Source organism: Oryzias latipes, chromosome 19 (genome assembly GCF_002234675.1).
Source record: "Oryzias latipes chromosome 19, ASM223467v1".
In the NCBI taxonomy this organism is placed as follows: Eukaryota; Metazoa; Chordata; class Actinopteri; order Beloniformes; family Adrianichthyidae; genus Oryzias; species Oryzias latipes.
Genome location: NC_019877.2, coordinates 20,038,462 through 20,053,530, shown reverse-complemented (window position 1 = coordinate 20,053,530; position 15,069 = coordinate 20,038,462). Strand labels below are relative to the sequence as shown.

Here is a 15,069-nt window from a genome sequence, read left to right as displayed (position 1 = left end):
CAGCGCCTCCTGTCGCTCAGAGCGCAAAGAAAAAGAGGCGTGCCACCTAGGGCGCAACCAACAGGGATGGAGAGCGGGCACAACCAGAAGCCTGCTTCCCCCCTTCCACGACACGTTCCGTTCCTGTCGTTTTTCTCCATGGCATGTTCCAGCCCGACCAAAAGGCGTGCAGAGGCACAGGTGGCCCTCACCGTTCACAGCCAGTTGAAAAGGAGAAAAGAGGGACCCACAGAGAGCTCAGTGGAGCCACAGTTGTGTCCCAGAAAGTGTTTGAAAAGGTTTTTAAAACCAACACAAATAAAAAATCCCAGAGGCGCGCAACCAGGCCCCGAGCCAAGGGCGCAGCCTCAACACAAAAAGACAAAACAAAAAACAAAAAACATACAAATGACGGGAAGCCGAGTGGGAGCTGCGCAGCTGCACATGAGGCCACAGGAGGGAGCTGTTGCTCCACCAGTGGCACAGCAGCCCAGCCCCGTGGTAGCAGCGAGCCCTGCGTCAGCGCAGCTCGTGTTGGCCACGCCCACCAGTGTCTCAGCGCGGAAGCCGCTCGGCCCGCTCTCGGACAAATCACAGCAATGGCGGCACTGCGGGGCGCCAGACTGGGTTATAAGTACTGTTACCAAGGGTTACAGACTCCAGTTTGCATCCACCCCTCCCCTTTTCAATGGTATACTGCAGTCGCAGGCCAGGGGGCAAAATGCACGAATTTTGCAGGAAGAGATCAAAACACTGCAAGGCAAAAGAGCCATTCAGCTAGTGCCACCGGAGCAGGCTCACAGCGGTTTCTACTCCAGATACTTCCTGGTCCCAAAACGGGGTGGAGGCCTGCGTCCGATTCTAGACCTGCGAGCACTGAACAAATACTTGAGGAAGTACAAATTCAGAATGCTAACACACGCAGGTCTGGTACGGTTTGTGCGTCCAGGAGACTGGTTCGTCTCCATAGATTTGAAAGACGCATATTTTCACGTCCCAATATACCCCCCTCACAGAAAGGATCTCAGATTTTCCTTTTGAGGGAAGGTTTACGAGTTTCTAGTGCTCCCCTTCGGCCTCTCACTGAGTCCACGGGTGTTTGTGAAATGCACGGAGGCCGCCGTCGCACCCATGAGACAGATGGGCGTTGGGCTGGCCATGTATATAGACGACTGGCTGCTCGCAGCGCAGTCTCCCGAAGAACTCAGGAGGCAGGCCGGGTTGCTCACATCGCACCTAACTGCACTGGGCTTCACAGTAAACTGGGGAAAGTGCTTATTGACACCAGTTCAAACGATCACTTTCATCGGCTTATCCCTGAACTCGGTCGAGTTCAGAGCGCGACTCTCAGCGGAGAGAGTGACAGCCTTCCGGGCGTGTCTGTCACAGTTCCGCAGGGGGGCGTGGATAACATTCAGACTGTGCCTCAAACTCCTCGGGCTGATGGCATTGGCGCTGTCCGTCATCCCTTTTGGCCGCTTACACATGCGTCCTTTTCAGCGGTGGGTGGCGTCGCTCAATCTAAGCCCCGCCCGCCATGGTCACCGGCGAGTGCTTGCTTCGGTTACGTGCATTCTCGCCCTACACAAGTGGAGGGATATCTCCTTCCTCACCACGGGTGTTGTCATGGGAACCGTGCAAACAAGACAGGTGATCACCACAGACGCCTCGCTGACAGGCTGGGGAGCCACTCACGAGGGCAGGACAGTGAACGGTCTGTGGGGCTCCCACATGCGATCAGTTCACATAAACTGCTTGGAACTCCTGGCGGTGTCTCTTGCACTGAAACATTTCTTACCCTTCCTGAAAGGGCGCCATGTTTTAGTCAGGACCGACAATACCACAGTGGTGGCGTATATCAACAGACAAGGAGGGCTGCGCTCATTTCAGTTGCACACGCTAGCACACAGACTGATTATGTGGAGCAGTTCCCGTCTTCTGTCGCTGCGGGCCATCCATGTACCGGGGATAATGAACCGGGGAGCCGACCTGCTCTCCAGAGGGAACCCGCGTTACAGGGAATGGAAGCTCCACAGCCAGGTGGTAGCCCAGATGTGGAGCATTAACGGTCAAGCATAGGTCGATCTCTTTGCGTCAGCGGAGAACGCCCAGTGTCAAATGTTCTACTCTCTGACGGACCAGAGCGCCCCCCTGGGGGTGGACGCTCTAGCGCACAAGTGGCCGTGCCAACTTCTGTATGCGTTCCCACCGTTGGAGTTGATTGCCCCTACCCTCACCAGGGTTCGGATGGGGAAACACTCTCTCATCCTCGTAGCCCCTCGGTGGCCCGGGAAACACTGGCTAGTGGACATCATTCAGATGCTGCACAGCCAACCGTGGCCCCTGCCTTTACGCAGGGACCTCCTGTCGCAGGCCCGCGGGGAAATTTTTCATCCTCATCCGGAACGCCTGGCTCTGTGGGCCTGGCCCGTGAGAGGCTGAATCTCATGGCAGTGGGACTCCCGCAGAACGTCGTGGACACGATCCAGAGTGCCAGAGCGCGGTCCACCCGCTCCGCCTACGGCGCCAAATGGTGCGTTTTTGAGGACTGGTGCGTAAAAATGGCCGTAATGCCTTTCCAGAGCCCAGTCCCAGTCATTCTATCGTTCCTTCAGGAACTGATTGAAAAAGGTTTGTCCTTTTCCACCATTAAAGTGTATCTGGCGGCCATATCCGCCTGTCACATAGGTGTTAATGACAAAACAGTGGGCCAGCATCCGCTTGTTTGTCAGTTTATGAGGGGCGCACGTCGGCTCCGACCGGTGTCGAAAAGCCTTCTTGCTCCTTGGGATTTACCGGTGGTGCTGGACGCACTGTCGTGCGCACCGTTTGAGCCACTGAGGCAAGTCAGCCTCAAAGCGCTCTCTTTTAAAACAGCTCTGCTTATTGCACTAGCTTCTGCTAAACGAGTGAGCGACATCCATGCGTTGTCAGTTCACCCGTCCTGTTTGCAGTTCTCCAGAGGGGATTCTAAGGTTTTGTTGAAACCGAATCCGGCATTTATGCCCAAGGTTTTCAACCCTACCATACCTTGCCACCCCATTGAGTTTTTGGAATTCAATCCGCCTCCTTTTTCCTCTACGGAGCGGCTTCACACATTGTGCCCTGTGCGGGCGCTGCGCATGTATGTGGAGAGGACGGCTGGTTTCAGAAAATCTGAGCAGCTGTTTGTGTCGTGGGCTTCTCCTCACACAGGAAAGCCTATAACCAAACAACGCCTGTCACACTGGGTTGTGGGCGCTATAACCATGGCTTATAACAGCAAGGGGTTAACACCCCCGGCGGGCCTGCGCGCTCATTCCACTCGCGGCATGGCACCATCATGGGCAGTTTTTCAGGGCATCTCTCTGGATGATGTGTGCACGGCTGCCAGTTGGGCAACACCTCACACTTTCATCAGATTTTATAGATTGGATGTCACTAGACCAGGGCTGCCTCACGCGGTGCTAGGTGTGGGGTCCACACCTACACCTGTATGATCAGCCTGGTTGTTCTCTGTTGGTCTTCGGAGTAAGCTTGTCTGGCAATACGGGAGTCTCTACATCCCATAGTGAGATACCGAAACGAATGTTGAAAGAGAACTTTAGGTTAAGAACTTAACCCCGGTTCTCTGAAACATGAGTGAGGTATCTCACCAGATCACCCTCCTTGCCTGGAGCGAGAAGAGGTGTGCTTACTTAGACTGAGGAGAGAAGATGGCGTCCGGCTCTTATAGCAGGAGGAAGTCCCGCCTCCTGAGAGCAGACGTCACCTTCTGTCTGCCAGTCAAGACTGGCGTAATGAAAAAGAGCTTCTGGGGGACAGCGCAGGGGGCGTGTCCCATAGTGAGATACCTGACTCATGTTTCAGAGAACCGGGGTTAAGTTCTTAACCTAAAGTTATAACTGCCCTTGCAGTGAAAGGTTGTCTGCAAGTCCAAAAGTGGCCAAACCTGTACAGGGCACATGTGATCCACACAAAATATCCCGGTTGTAGATCGCTTGGTGAACCCGTAGTTGGAAATTATTCATCCACATGATCTTCTCAGGCGATGCTGCCACCACCAGGTCGTAGTGAACACTTATATCACATTCAAGGGGCACTAATAGATAGACGCATTCGTGTCACATGGATGTTTCACTTACCAACAGTCCCGGATTGTGTAACTGTGTAAGGAGCTTGATGTTGCTGTTCAAGTAATAAGTGTGCTCCCCTACAGTCTCACTGTGTTCAGCCTTACATTTAGAAATAATAAAATTAGACAATCAGAGCGTAGTTTGTATCGACATCCTATGGATGTCTTATGGACACTTCCGCATCGCCTGCAAACCCCACGCAGGATCAGTGAGGGTCCAGTACTCTCACCTTACCAACGGCTAAAGTGTGACGATAAAAAGCATCACCCGTACATCATAAGTGCGTGTTACTTACACAATCCTCACAAATACTCCAAGCTGCACTCACAACACGCACAATAATGGTACATTGCACTTTCATGACGCCCCTTTGAGGTGGCCGGATGAGCTTCAAGGGAACTGCAAGACACACCTGCGCTCTCTTTAGGACGCGGCTGCTCCTCTCTAAGACCCTCCATCAGCCCAGACAACCCGAAAACCTGCAGCACCCGTACGGGTACATGTGACTAAGGCTTTAGACTAGGGGTGTATATTGGTTTATTTTTATTCCGATTGGGTCCAATTCACTGACCTAAAATACATCCAGCATCTTTAGCGCAAAATCCAACCAGTGTGACTCAGAGATAAATTCCTGGTACTGAACAGAACAGGTGACGTTTTCCAGATTCATTTTATTTCTTGCAAGATAATCAAGTGCTAGTTAAATACGTTATGTGTACAGACAAACAAGTAAACAAGAATTAATGCTAAATCCTTTCACATTTTTGTTTCCTAAAGTTCAGCCCACTGTTGTTTTTCCACATGAAAATATTCCAAAAAGAACATTATTGGAATATTATAGCACACTGTATGGTCACATACTGTATCTGCTACATTCAAAGTGTTGGGACCGGACTCATGGACTCATAAGTTTTTACTAACATGACATTTGTGTTGTCAGGTCATTTTTACATGAGAGTAAAACCGATTTATTTCATTTTAAAATGATTTTATATTGGTATATGCCAATTCGATTAACAACTTGTCTCAGTTGGATCGACCTGGTTGGAACGTAAGAATATCAATCGATACATCACTTAAGTTGATTAATCGTTGCACCCTTACTCTGACATTACCCTGGTGACTGATTTGGGGATCTTCCTGAGTGATAGTATCTCAGTTTATAATAATTCTCCAGCATGCCCATTCACACTGTTCTTTACTGGTATGTGTGGAGCAACAGATGAAGAAGAGCTAGGCAGAGCTTTTATGCAGAGTGCTGGTGTACAGAGTGCAGTGAAGGGCTTCAGTGAGCGCCTGAGGCTGTGTGAAATCACCCAAGTGTCTGTCTTCTTACACAGAGATAATGCTTAACTCCAGCTCCGGCAGTGTGTTTCCTCACTGACTCCTGCTCCGGGTTATAATCTCTGTATCACCTCAAGGGAATTCCAGGCTTGTTGGCAGAACATGGTTTTATTTTCACATCAAAAAGATCCATATGTAATGTTTTGAAGTTTATAGCTGCACAGATGTACATGTTGATGCACTTTTGTCCCATAATTCACGAGTACCAGTGTTGATATCTGTTAAAGGTTAAACCTAAATTCTTCTCCAGGGCTGCTCCAAGTTTTCACCTGCTGAAAAGCAGATTTATAACCCCTCTCCCCTCCTTTATATATATTTTTTTGCCTTCAGCTTTTCTGCGCTGCACCACGCCGCTCTGACGGGCCCAACAGAACTGCTGTCTCTGCTGCTGGAGGCCCAGGCCACTGTGGATATCAAGGACGTCAATGGTATTCTGATGGCAGAACAGTTTCACTAGTTCAAACAAACTTCAAGACGGAGAAAAAGTTCTCTTGTAAAAGTTTCTACTACGTATGTTGTCAGCAGGGGTGAAATCCACTCTGAATTCGAAACTTCCCCAAAAGCTTTCAGACAAAATAAGTTGGACTCTGAATATGATTTCGCTTTGAAGTTTGTCCACTGCGGAGTGTGGAGCAGATGCTGTGGAAATTAGAGCTGACGCTCGGCTGCTGAAACCAGAGAAGCAAAGTGCTCCCAACTCTTCTGAGGTCGAGTGTAGATCATTGAAGGACTGTGAGAAATGTTCAATTTCAAATTTACCACTTGCTGCCTGCTCCTAAATTTATGGAACCCAAGCTCTCTCTCATGTCCATCAACTGGTAACTCATACCTCTGACAGCATCAACTATTTGACAACTTCAAGCATGTGGCTCAAAATGTCCCATTTATTTCTATATTTTTGTCATTATTTTTATAATTAGAGTTTATGAAAATGAACAAAACAACATTTGAAGCCATGCGCTGTGGCTCAAGCATGTCGGTTAGGTCCGCTCAGTCTGAACAACTTTTGTTCTCTTGTCAGTGGTTGCATGTTCATCTGTTTCTTTATCTTGAAGTTACTTTTAAGGGATGTAATATTTCCACCTGTTTGATTAAAAATTGAATCTAAGCAGGATTTGGACCGTCATTACTGATGTGCCGTTCTGTCTAGCTCATGCCAAGTTTTTAGTGTTTTTCAGGCATAATATTGGAAACATGGCTGCTAGTGATCTTGTTTCACAACTTTTAGATATTATAAAGACTCATTCCAATAAAAATGGTGTTTTTTAACATGTTCTTGTGAAACTTTTCTGATGACGGAGGACTTTTATTAAGAAAATGGGCTTAAAAATTGCATTTCTGGTTATGTCTTTATTCAAATCGCTGTGAATCAGGAGCAAAGAGAAAAAAAGAAAAGAAAAACATTGTATTTGTGACAAAGAAGATACCCTGGGCGGGCCACAAGCTCCCTGCTCCGCCCCATTCAGCTGGCATCTGACTCAAAACTGTACGGCTGGATAGCTCCAATATCGCTCACTATTTTTGCTACACTGCTGATGTTAGCTTGGGGGTGTGAGGGGCTGTAAGCTAGCAGGAGAGGGTATAAACAGACATTTATTAGCAGTGAGGAGGGGCAGGAAGGTGGTTTTCCTCAGCGTCAGCATTCCCGTCCACAATTTAGAGGCGAAAACGTTTCAAACTAGTTTCTTGAAAAATATCCCCTAAATCTGCCTACGATCTGCCTTTTTTCATCACGGATTACCCAACAGTTCATTCATTAAGATATCCTAATTCATGGCCCTGCTGACAAACAGTTTTGTTTATTTTAAATGAGCTCATGATTTGTTTGATGAATGTTGTAATTGTATAGCATGTTGTGGTCCTTAAAGTGCACTGTACTCAGTTATGCAGTAAATGTTGACAGCTGTAACATCCCTGGACTCTTTCTCCAGGCATGCGTCCGCTCCACTACGCAGCATGGCAGGGGAAAAGTGACTCTGTTTTGCTTTTGCTGAGAGCTGGTGCCTCTGTCAACTCACTTTCCTGTGACGGACAGATACCCTTACACCTGTCTGCGCAGTATGGACACTATGAGGTGGTAAGTTCTGCCACACGCTGAGACTCAGAGAGCTGCCAAAAGGCCATCTTAAAAGGCACGAGGCAGTCTCCTGTTTCACCGTCACCTAACTCCTTTTGTGTACCAGCGACTATTGTCCACTAACAATACCAGTAATACCATTAAGGCAGTCCCAGACCACACACATTCCTGTCCTGCAGCTCTATTTGGCTGCACAAATAGGAACACGCTCTTTCACACACTCATACATGCACACTCTCACGCATACTTGCACGCAAACTCACACATATACTCTGTGCACTCTCTTGTAGATTCACACACTCATTTACACTTTCACAGACTGACTTTTGTACACTCTCGTGCATAATTACAGTCTCTTACACACTCCCACACTAACTAACACATGTGTAGTTGCAAACCTCTTTTGGGGAGCCCGCCAGTTTTTGTGGGGTCCACCATTTTCCAGAGGGAAAATCAGAAAGCACACACACACACACCTACACCCACACACACACACACAAACCCAAAACCAAAAAGTGTTTCATTTTTCACTTTAGTTTTTTCATCACTAGTGGAGCTCATTTGGTGGGCTCCTTGGGATTGGGCCCTGCAAAGTAATAAACATGAGACTTTTCTTTCACACACAATCACACACACTTACACACGAATGAACAATTTAAACACTTGTACTCACCAATTCACACTTTCACTTACTACTACACAGTGTCACACTCACACACTCTCACTCACAAATGCAAACCTCTCCCCCCCTACACTCATTCACTAATACTTATTTTTACACACGCTCTTACACACAAAAACACACTTTTACTCATGCTTCCACACAGTAATGCATCCCCTCACTTGCTTATGCACACTTTTACACACACTCTCGTGTCAGTAATGGAAACTTTCACGCACAGATGTAAGCTTTAAACACACACACACACTTTTACATGCTCTGACACACTAATGCAGACTTACTTACTGATGCACCTACACACATTCTCTGACCAATACACTACTTCACTCACACACAAATGCACACTTTTACATAAAAACACAAATGAACCCTTTTACACACTCTCACTCACCCCAAGCACACCCCTACACACATATGCGCACTCACTAATACCCACTGTCTCACTCACTAAAACACTTTCACACACACACACACAAATATGCACTTTCACACACACGCACACCTACAGTAGGAACTAAAACCAAGACAAGTAGCACCTCAATCATAGTATGGACAAACAAAACATCGGAACAAATGTTGGTGATGACTGGCATGTGAGTTGATGAATGATGCCTGATGTGAAGCAGCCCTTTGTTGTGTAACTCTCACCTTTTTTACGTTCAGTCTGAGATGCTTCTGCAGCACCAGTCTAACCCCTGCCTCATGAACAAGGCCAAGAAGACTCCTCTAGACCTGGCCTGTGAGTTTGGCAGACTGAAGGTATGGCAAAGCTGATGTTGGAGTGGCATTTTTTGTGGCCTTTGTAGATGCATTGTCTCTTTCCATTAAGTGCCTGTGAGATTTACTTTATTCATAAGTTTAGTCGCACAACCTGATGATCTGACTGCAAACATTTTACCTCACTCAGTCGATGTGCCAACCTAATGTCAGACATGAAACGTGACCCTTTAAAGCTTGTTTTGTTTGTAGCTGGAACATTAATCTTGAATTAACCCATGTGCTATCTTGTGGGGTCCAGATGACCCAACTCCCAACGTTACCGTGCCGGAAATGACCCTGCTTCTTCATTTTCCGGTTTGTACATCTTTAGGTTGCTCAGTTGCTGCTAAGCAGTAACATGGTGACCACCCTGTTAGAGGGAGACGGAGGGGGTGACAGCTCAGACTGGCCCTCCACCACCCCGCTCCACCTGGCAGCCAGGAATGGACACAAAGACATCATCAAGTAAGTCGGCACAAACCAGCAGCATTAAAATATGACCCATGACTCATGTTTTTTGTTACTTTGGGCTAAAACCATGACAAATGATTCTACTTTAAATGATAATTTAAAATACACAGAAGTAGCAGTTAAATTCCAACCAAAATGTCTGACAGTGCTTTATGACTGTTTTGCAGCCTTTTTTGGGGTGACAAAGTTTTTTAAATAAAAAAGAATGAGACAGAGTTTAGGGATAAATCTTGATTTATTTATTACATTTCCTTTTGGCCTTCCTAAAGGTCTTCCAGAGTTCATCAGCTTCAACTTTGTCTCATAGAGTTTTTGTTTCAGTGTTTGTCGAGTTGAGCTGTGAGCGATTCAAACTGAAAGGCACCTAACCCAAAGCCGAGCTATTCTCTTGTCGTCTCATTATGAGCAAAGCAGCAAAGCACTGTTAAAAGCTCTTTGTGTGCTAAGCAAACACAGATGGATAAACACACTCAAGACCTTTTCCTGTTGGCCAAAGAGCACAGAAAAAAACAAAAACCCAAATTTGGCACAGTGATACTACAATTACCGTCAATTACTTGATTTAAAAAAAGTTTTTTTTCCTTTATTCACCATAAATTATATCAGGTATGGACAGGAAAAAAAAGTTTTTTTGCAAATATTAGAATTACATTGACTCCTGCAAATGCTGACAGTTTCTTTGCTACAAGGTTTTATGTAATTTTTAAATTTGACATTAGCCCTAATTACTGTTTATTACATCAGTTCTTTACCACTATGGAGTCGTATACTGTTCATAATTAAATAAGTAAATATTTATTTAAATAAATAAATATGACCTCATGCAAATACACAATGAACCAATAAATCTCTCATAAATATATAAAAAGATCATGAAATTGTGAAAAACCTACATACAGATTTTAAATTAGCCATTATATTATTCAATATATTTCATTTTTCTTTTAAAAATCTGTTCATTATTTTAAAACAGCATTTTAAAATATTTTTAATTTCATGAACAGCTTTTTCAGCAGAATGAGTCTGTCATTCAATCAGTGAAAGTGGGTGGGATCTAAATGCACATTGGTTGATCCCTGGAAATCGACTCGTATTCCTAGATACCCGCTCTGCGGTGTGCCAGTCAGAGACATATTTCGGCGACATCTGCACGGCTTTGCTGACATTAGAGGATCCAATAGAGGCAAACCGTCTGTCTGCTGCAGAAAATACTAACAGCAACCACTCTGTTTTTCTAGTTTGAGAGTTCGTGTTGACCACACCACAGAGGAGCTTTCTTTAAGCGAGCCACAACCTGAAGTTCCCGTTGAAATACTCCCGAGTCTTGTTCTCTGTGCACGATTGCTAGATAGTGTCCTAGTTTTCCAGCCCAAAAGTCACCTGAAAACTGTCAGACCCAACAAGAAAACCATCCGATCCTTCTATGACCGCGGACCATGGGGGTCATAAATGAAAATGCAAATTTTTTTTTACATTGGAAAATGCATGGGTTTTATTCGAAAATCCTAACGCAATTCTCCCAGAATCCTGTCCATCAAGGTTTCCCTCACGCACGATCACTGTGGCGGCTCCTGGGAGGCGAGCTGGCGGCCAGGCAGAGACCCGAAAGCAGAGCCAGCCTGCTCCGGACTCCTGAACCTTATGATATTTTTTCATTTTCATGGAGACAATATTTATAAATCACGCCCTCTGGTTTTATTTTTCCATCTCGGGGAAACGCGGGAGAGGAAGGTTTCAAACTCGGTCAGAGAGAGATGGAAAAACCGCTGAAGCGGCAGACATCAAAGGAGCTGAAGCTGGGATGATCTCATGAACTCAAACATGAAAACAGGCTTGCCATGTAGAACTTTTCAAAATTAAAACCTTATCTCTGAACATTCTCTGCGCATTCTTCCATACATTGTAAATGAGATAAACACAAACATCGCTCCATGTAGCGACCAGGCTAAAAACATTAGCTGGTAGCTCCTCCCACACGCGGCCTGGTGCGTTCACGGAGCTCCAGTACATGTAAGATTAGCGGCACTCCAACAGCCACCCAGCCTAACTCAGTCCGCTACTATATTTTCATGATAAAATAAAAAACGCAGAACCGACCCTAAAACTGTCCAAGGCCATTTTTATCCGCAAATTTCGAACCAAAACCCCCAGATCTGGTAACACTGTGCATGTGTTGAGGTGCATACTCTCCCTAGTGTTGAGAGGTGTGCATTTGTCCGTCACGTTCGCTGAAGCATCTTCGATCGATGTAGTTATGCTGCTGCTGCTTATGTCTGAGTAAAGGAGTAGCCAATCACAAAAGTGTCTCCGCCTTGTCTGGTTTGATTGACAGACAGACTCATAAACAAGTCATTCTGAAAAAAAGCAATGTGAAATAAAAGCAAAGCTACTTTGGAAAATATTGATTTTGAAATCCAAGGTTCTGAAAAAAGACGTAGAATTATAATAATATTCCACATGATTAAAATGAATATTGTAAAATGCTGTTTTAAAATAAGGAACAGGTTTTTAAAGCAAAATGAAATATATTGAATAATATAATGGCTACTTTAAAATCTGTGTGTAGGTTTTTCACAATTTCGTGATCTTTTTATATATTTATGAGAGATTTATTGGTTCATTGTGTATTTGCACAAGGTCATAATTATTTATTTAATTATGAACAGTTTGATAGTTTTGTATCAAACCAGTAACTTCATTATGTTTTCTAAAATGTCTACATTATTTAGGAATAAAATCCTGAAACCTCCTAAATCCCAAACAGGCTTTCAAAATGTGAATTAAAAGTCTGCGAAATGCATTTAGCTGTTTGATCTACAGCAGAGTTAGCTTCCTCAGATAATCTTCCTGCTTTACCTCTAAATCCATTAAATCAGACTGCTGTAAGAAGAACTATTTATCGGTCGTAGCATTCCCACCATGAAGCAGCTTCTCACCGCAGCATATTCTGGCCCAGTTCTACTTTTTTTGAAGAGTTGTGGCTGAGTTGCTTCATTAAACCAAATATGTAACAAATATATACTAAATTAAAAAAAAGGTACTTTTTTGCCAAAAATGTTAGTCTTCAATAAACAGCACACACTTTACATTAAGTTTACAGATATTTATGCTAAATACAAATATAATAAATAAGTACTTTTTTAGCTTCTCTTTCAGTTCAATTGAAGTAAAACATTCTTTATTATTTTATTGTAATTAATAAATTATGCTCATTTAAGTATTTTTCTATCTTCATGGTTGTGTTGTTTAGCCTAAAAGCAATGTAATGTTTTAGTTTTTGTTATTTTCACATTTTGAAGTTGCACAGCGATGCAGCGGTCAGCACTGCCGCCTCTCAGAAAGATGGCTCTGGTTCGAATCCCAGCTGGGGTCCTCTCCGTGTGTTTACATGTTCTCCATGTTCATGTGTGCCTTTTCTCCGGGAACTCCAGCTTCCTCCTACAGTCCAAAAACATACTTCATAGGTTAATTGCTGACTGAAATTGTCCCAATGTGTGGGTTTGTGTGTGGTTGTGTGGCCCTACAACAGACTGCCGAGCTGTCCAGGTAATTCCCCACCGTCACCCAACAGTAGCTGTAACCCCTTGATGCCTGAATTTATTTCCAGCTATGAAAAAAAAATCCATCTATGGTTTTACTTTCAAATAGATGCTAAATGTCGGTAATTTTGGAGCTTAAGTTGTTTGATGCATATTTACGTCAATAGGCGTCAAGGGGTTAAGTCACATTTGCGTTGCTATCTTTAAAAGGACTTTTGTGGGGAGGTATAATGCATGACTCATATAGAAAATTATACCCTATGTCTTAGCAACCTTCTATTTACTCTCTTTCAGTTGTCCTGGTCCTGACTTTTTCTGACCATTTTGGTCACAGAAGACTTTACTCAAGTATGCTAATAGGTTTACATAAGAAGATGAAGTCTGTCAGTGAGATGTCTCTATATTCTACAGATTTTCCTGTTTTATATTTATATATGGCTATGGAAATCTCTGAGATTTAAAAGCAACTTGAGGACGCCTAACTATGTAGCCACGAGGAGGCTCAAGTCAGGGTCTCCGTGTGCCGGTCCCCAGCCCGGATAAAAGACAGGCTCGTGTCAGGATTATTCTCCAATAAGGATTTATTGCGACAGTTGTTCAGACCATAATAAAAATGCATAATATTTACCAACCAGCTGTCTAATGTTATGAGGATGCTGGTAATAAAGTTGTTAAAACGGCAAATTCATGTTTATTATTGTATTTAGATGTTATCAGGTTTAGTGACCAGTGACAACTTATAAATCAGGCAATACTGAAGGCTGCTATGTCACATTTCATTGGTTCCTAAATAAAATCTAGTGTACAAATATTTAAACTAGCTACAGATATTTTACAGAGCATGAAGATAAACTTTATCCTCAACAGTTAAGGGAAGCTACAAGCTAAAAAATAAAAATAATAAGACGCCCACTCAGCCTCGTACAGACCGGTCCTTGAAAATAATGTCTGACATTCAACTTAATCTTGGCCTAGAAGAGGTTGGGGACCAGTGGCCCATAGTATCAGTAAACAGAGTAAGATTGCAGGAATCACTCATTTCTGTCTAGGCCTGCACAATCAATCGCAAATTTATCGTTATCGCGATTTCAAGCTGTGCAATATCCATATAGCAAAAATCGCAATAAATGGTAAACCTCAAATGTGCTATAACAATCTCTATGGCAACTTGAACTATTTAATGAATGTTTAATGAATCAACTCTTATTTAAGTTAAACTTTTGCAGTGAAATGGAAATGTTTTTTTTTTTTTGCTAGTTGTTCATTTATCGCAAATTACATCGTCATTGGAATATAATTCACTAATATTGCGAGTTTTCTTCATATCGTGCAGCCCTAATTCTGTCAGTGATCTAGTAAGGGTTAATGGCTGACGAAGTATGCATTATCAGAAATCAACGCACGCCGTGGAAGCCTGAACCTTCCGACTCGATAAGCAGACTATTTGATATGTGGTGCTACGCGTTGTCATGTTACCGTGACAGTATGCCGCTTAGCCGGCTGAGCCGGCACCAACCTCGACTGCAGCAGCAAAGTAAAGCAATATATACGCTGATCGTCACGATGGATTAAATAAAGTATGAGCTCAGAGAGAAAGTTCTCCTCTTAGCGCTTGTTTTTGTCCAGATGATGAAGCTACATTTTGTTTTAGAGAAGCCAGCGCAGTGATACAAAACATTTAAGCTATGTGACCAGAACTTCTTTTTAGGCGTGCATTATCTCTGTACATTATCACTTTTGAATCCACAACCAGCAGCCAATCAGAATCGAGAATTCACCTGAACCATGGTATAAACCACAATAACGTGACTTTAAGCGCTCAGAATGAGGGTGATGGCAGGTAAACCCTCCGTTCTTTTGCTCACATAGAAGTGTTTGCTTTAGACTTTGATTTAAAGGAGTTGAGCTCTGGATTTCTTACCGTGTGACCTTTGACTTTATCATTTATTATTACATAAGAAATGTCTTTGGCAGTGAGATCTAGACCTCAGTATGAGATCTAGATCTCATCTTCTGATTGGTGTGATTCATGTGCCCCAGGGTCTGGTTTAGATTGAACAATCAAAGAGTGAAAGCTCTGATTTAATGAATAGTAGAATAATT

At 43.9% G+C, this 15,069-nt stretch overlaps 1 protein-coding gene across 8 annotated transcripts in view; it reads left to right on the top strand.

Moving 5' to 3' along the window:
* LOC101167247 (caskin-2) overlaps nucleotides 1-15,069 on the top strand; it is a 76,939-nt gene that overhangs the window by 40,214 nt on the left and 21,656 nt on the right. For all 8 annotated transcript variants that reach the window (XM_023949354.1, XM_023949355.1, XM_023949358.1 and 5 more), the window contains 4 exons: nucleotides 5,769-5,866; nucleotides 7,370-7,515; nucleotides 8,861-8,956; nucleotides 9,288-9,421. In XM_023949354.1, the coding sequence (XP_023805122.1) occupies nucleotides 5,769-5,866; nucleotides 7,370-7,515; nucleotides 8,861-8,956; nucleotides 9,288-9,421 (474 nt within the window). The remainder of the gene's footprint in view (nucleotides 1-5,768; nucleotides 5,867-7,369; nucleotides 7,516-8,860; nucleotides 8,957-9,287; nucleotides 9,422-15,069) is intronic.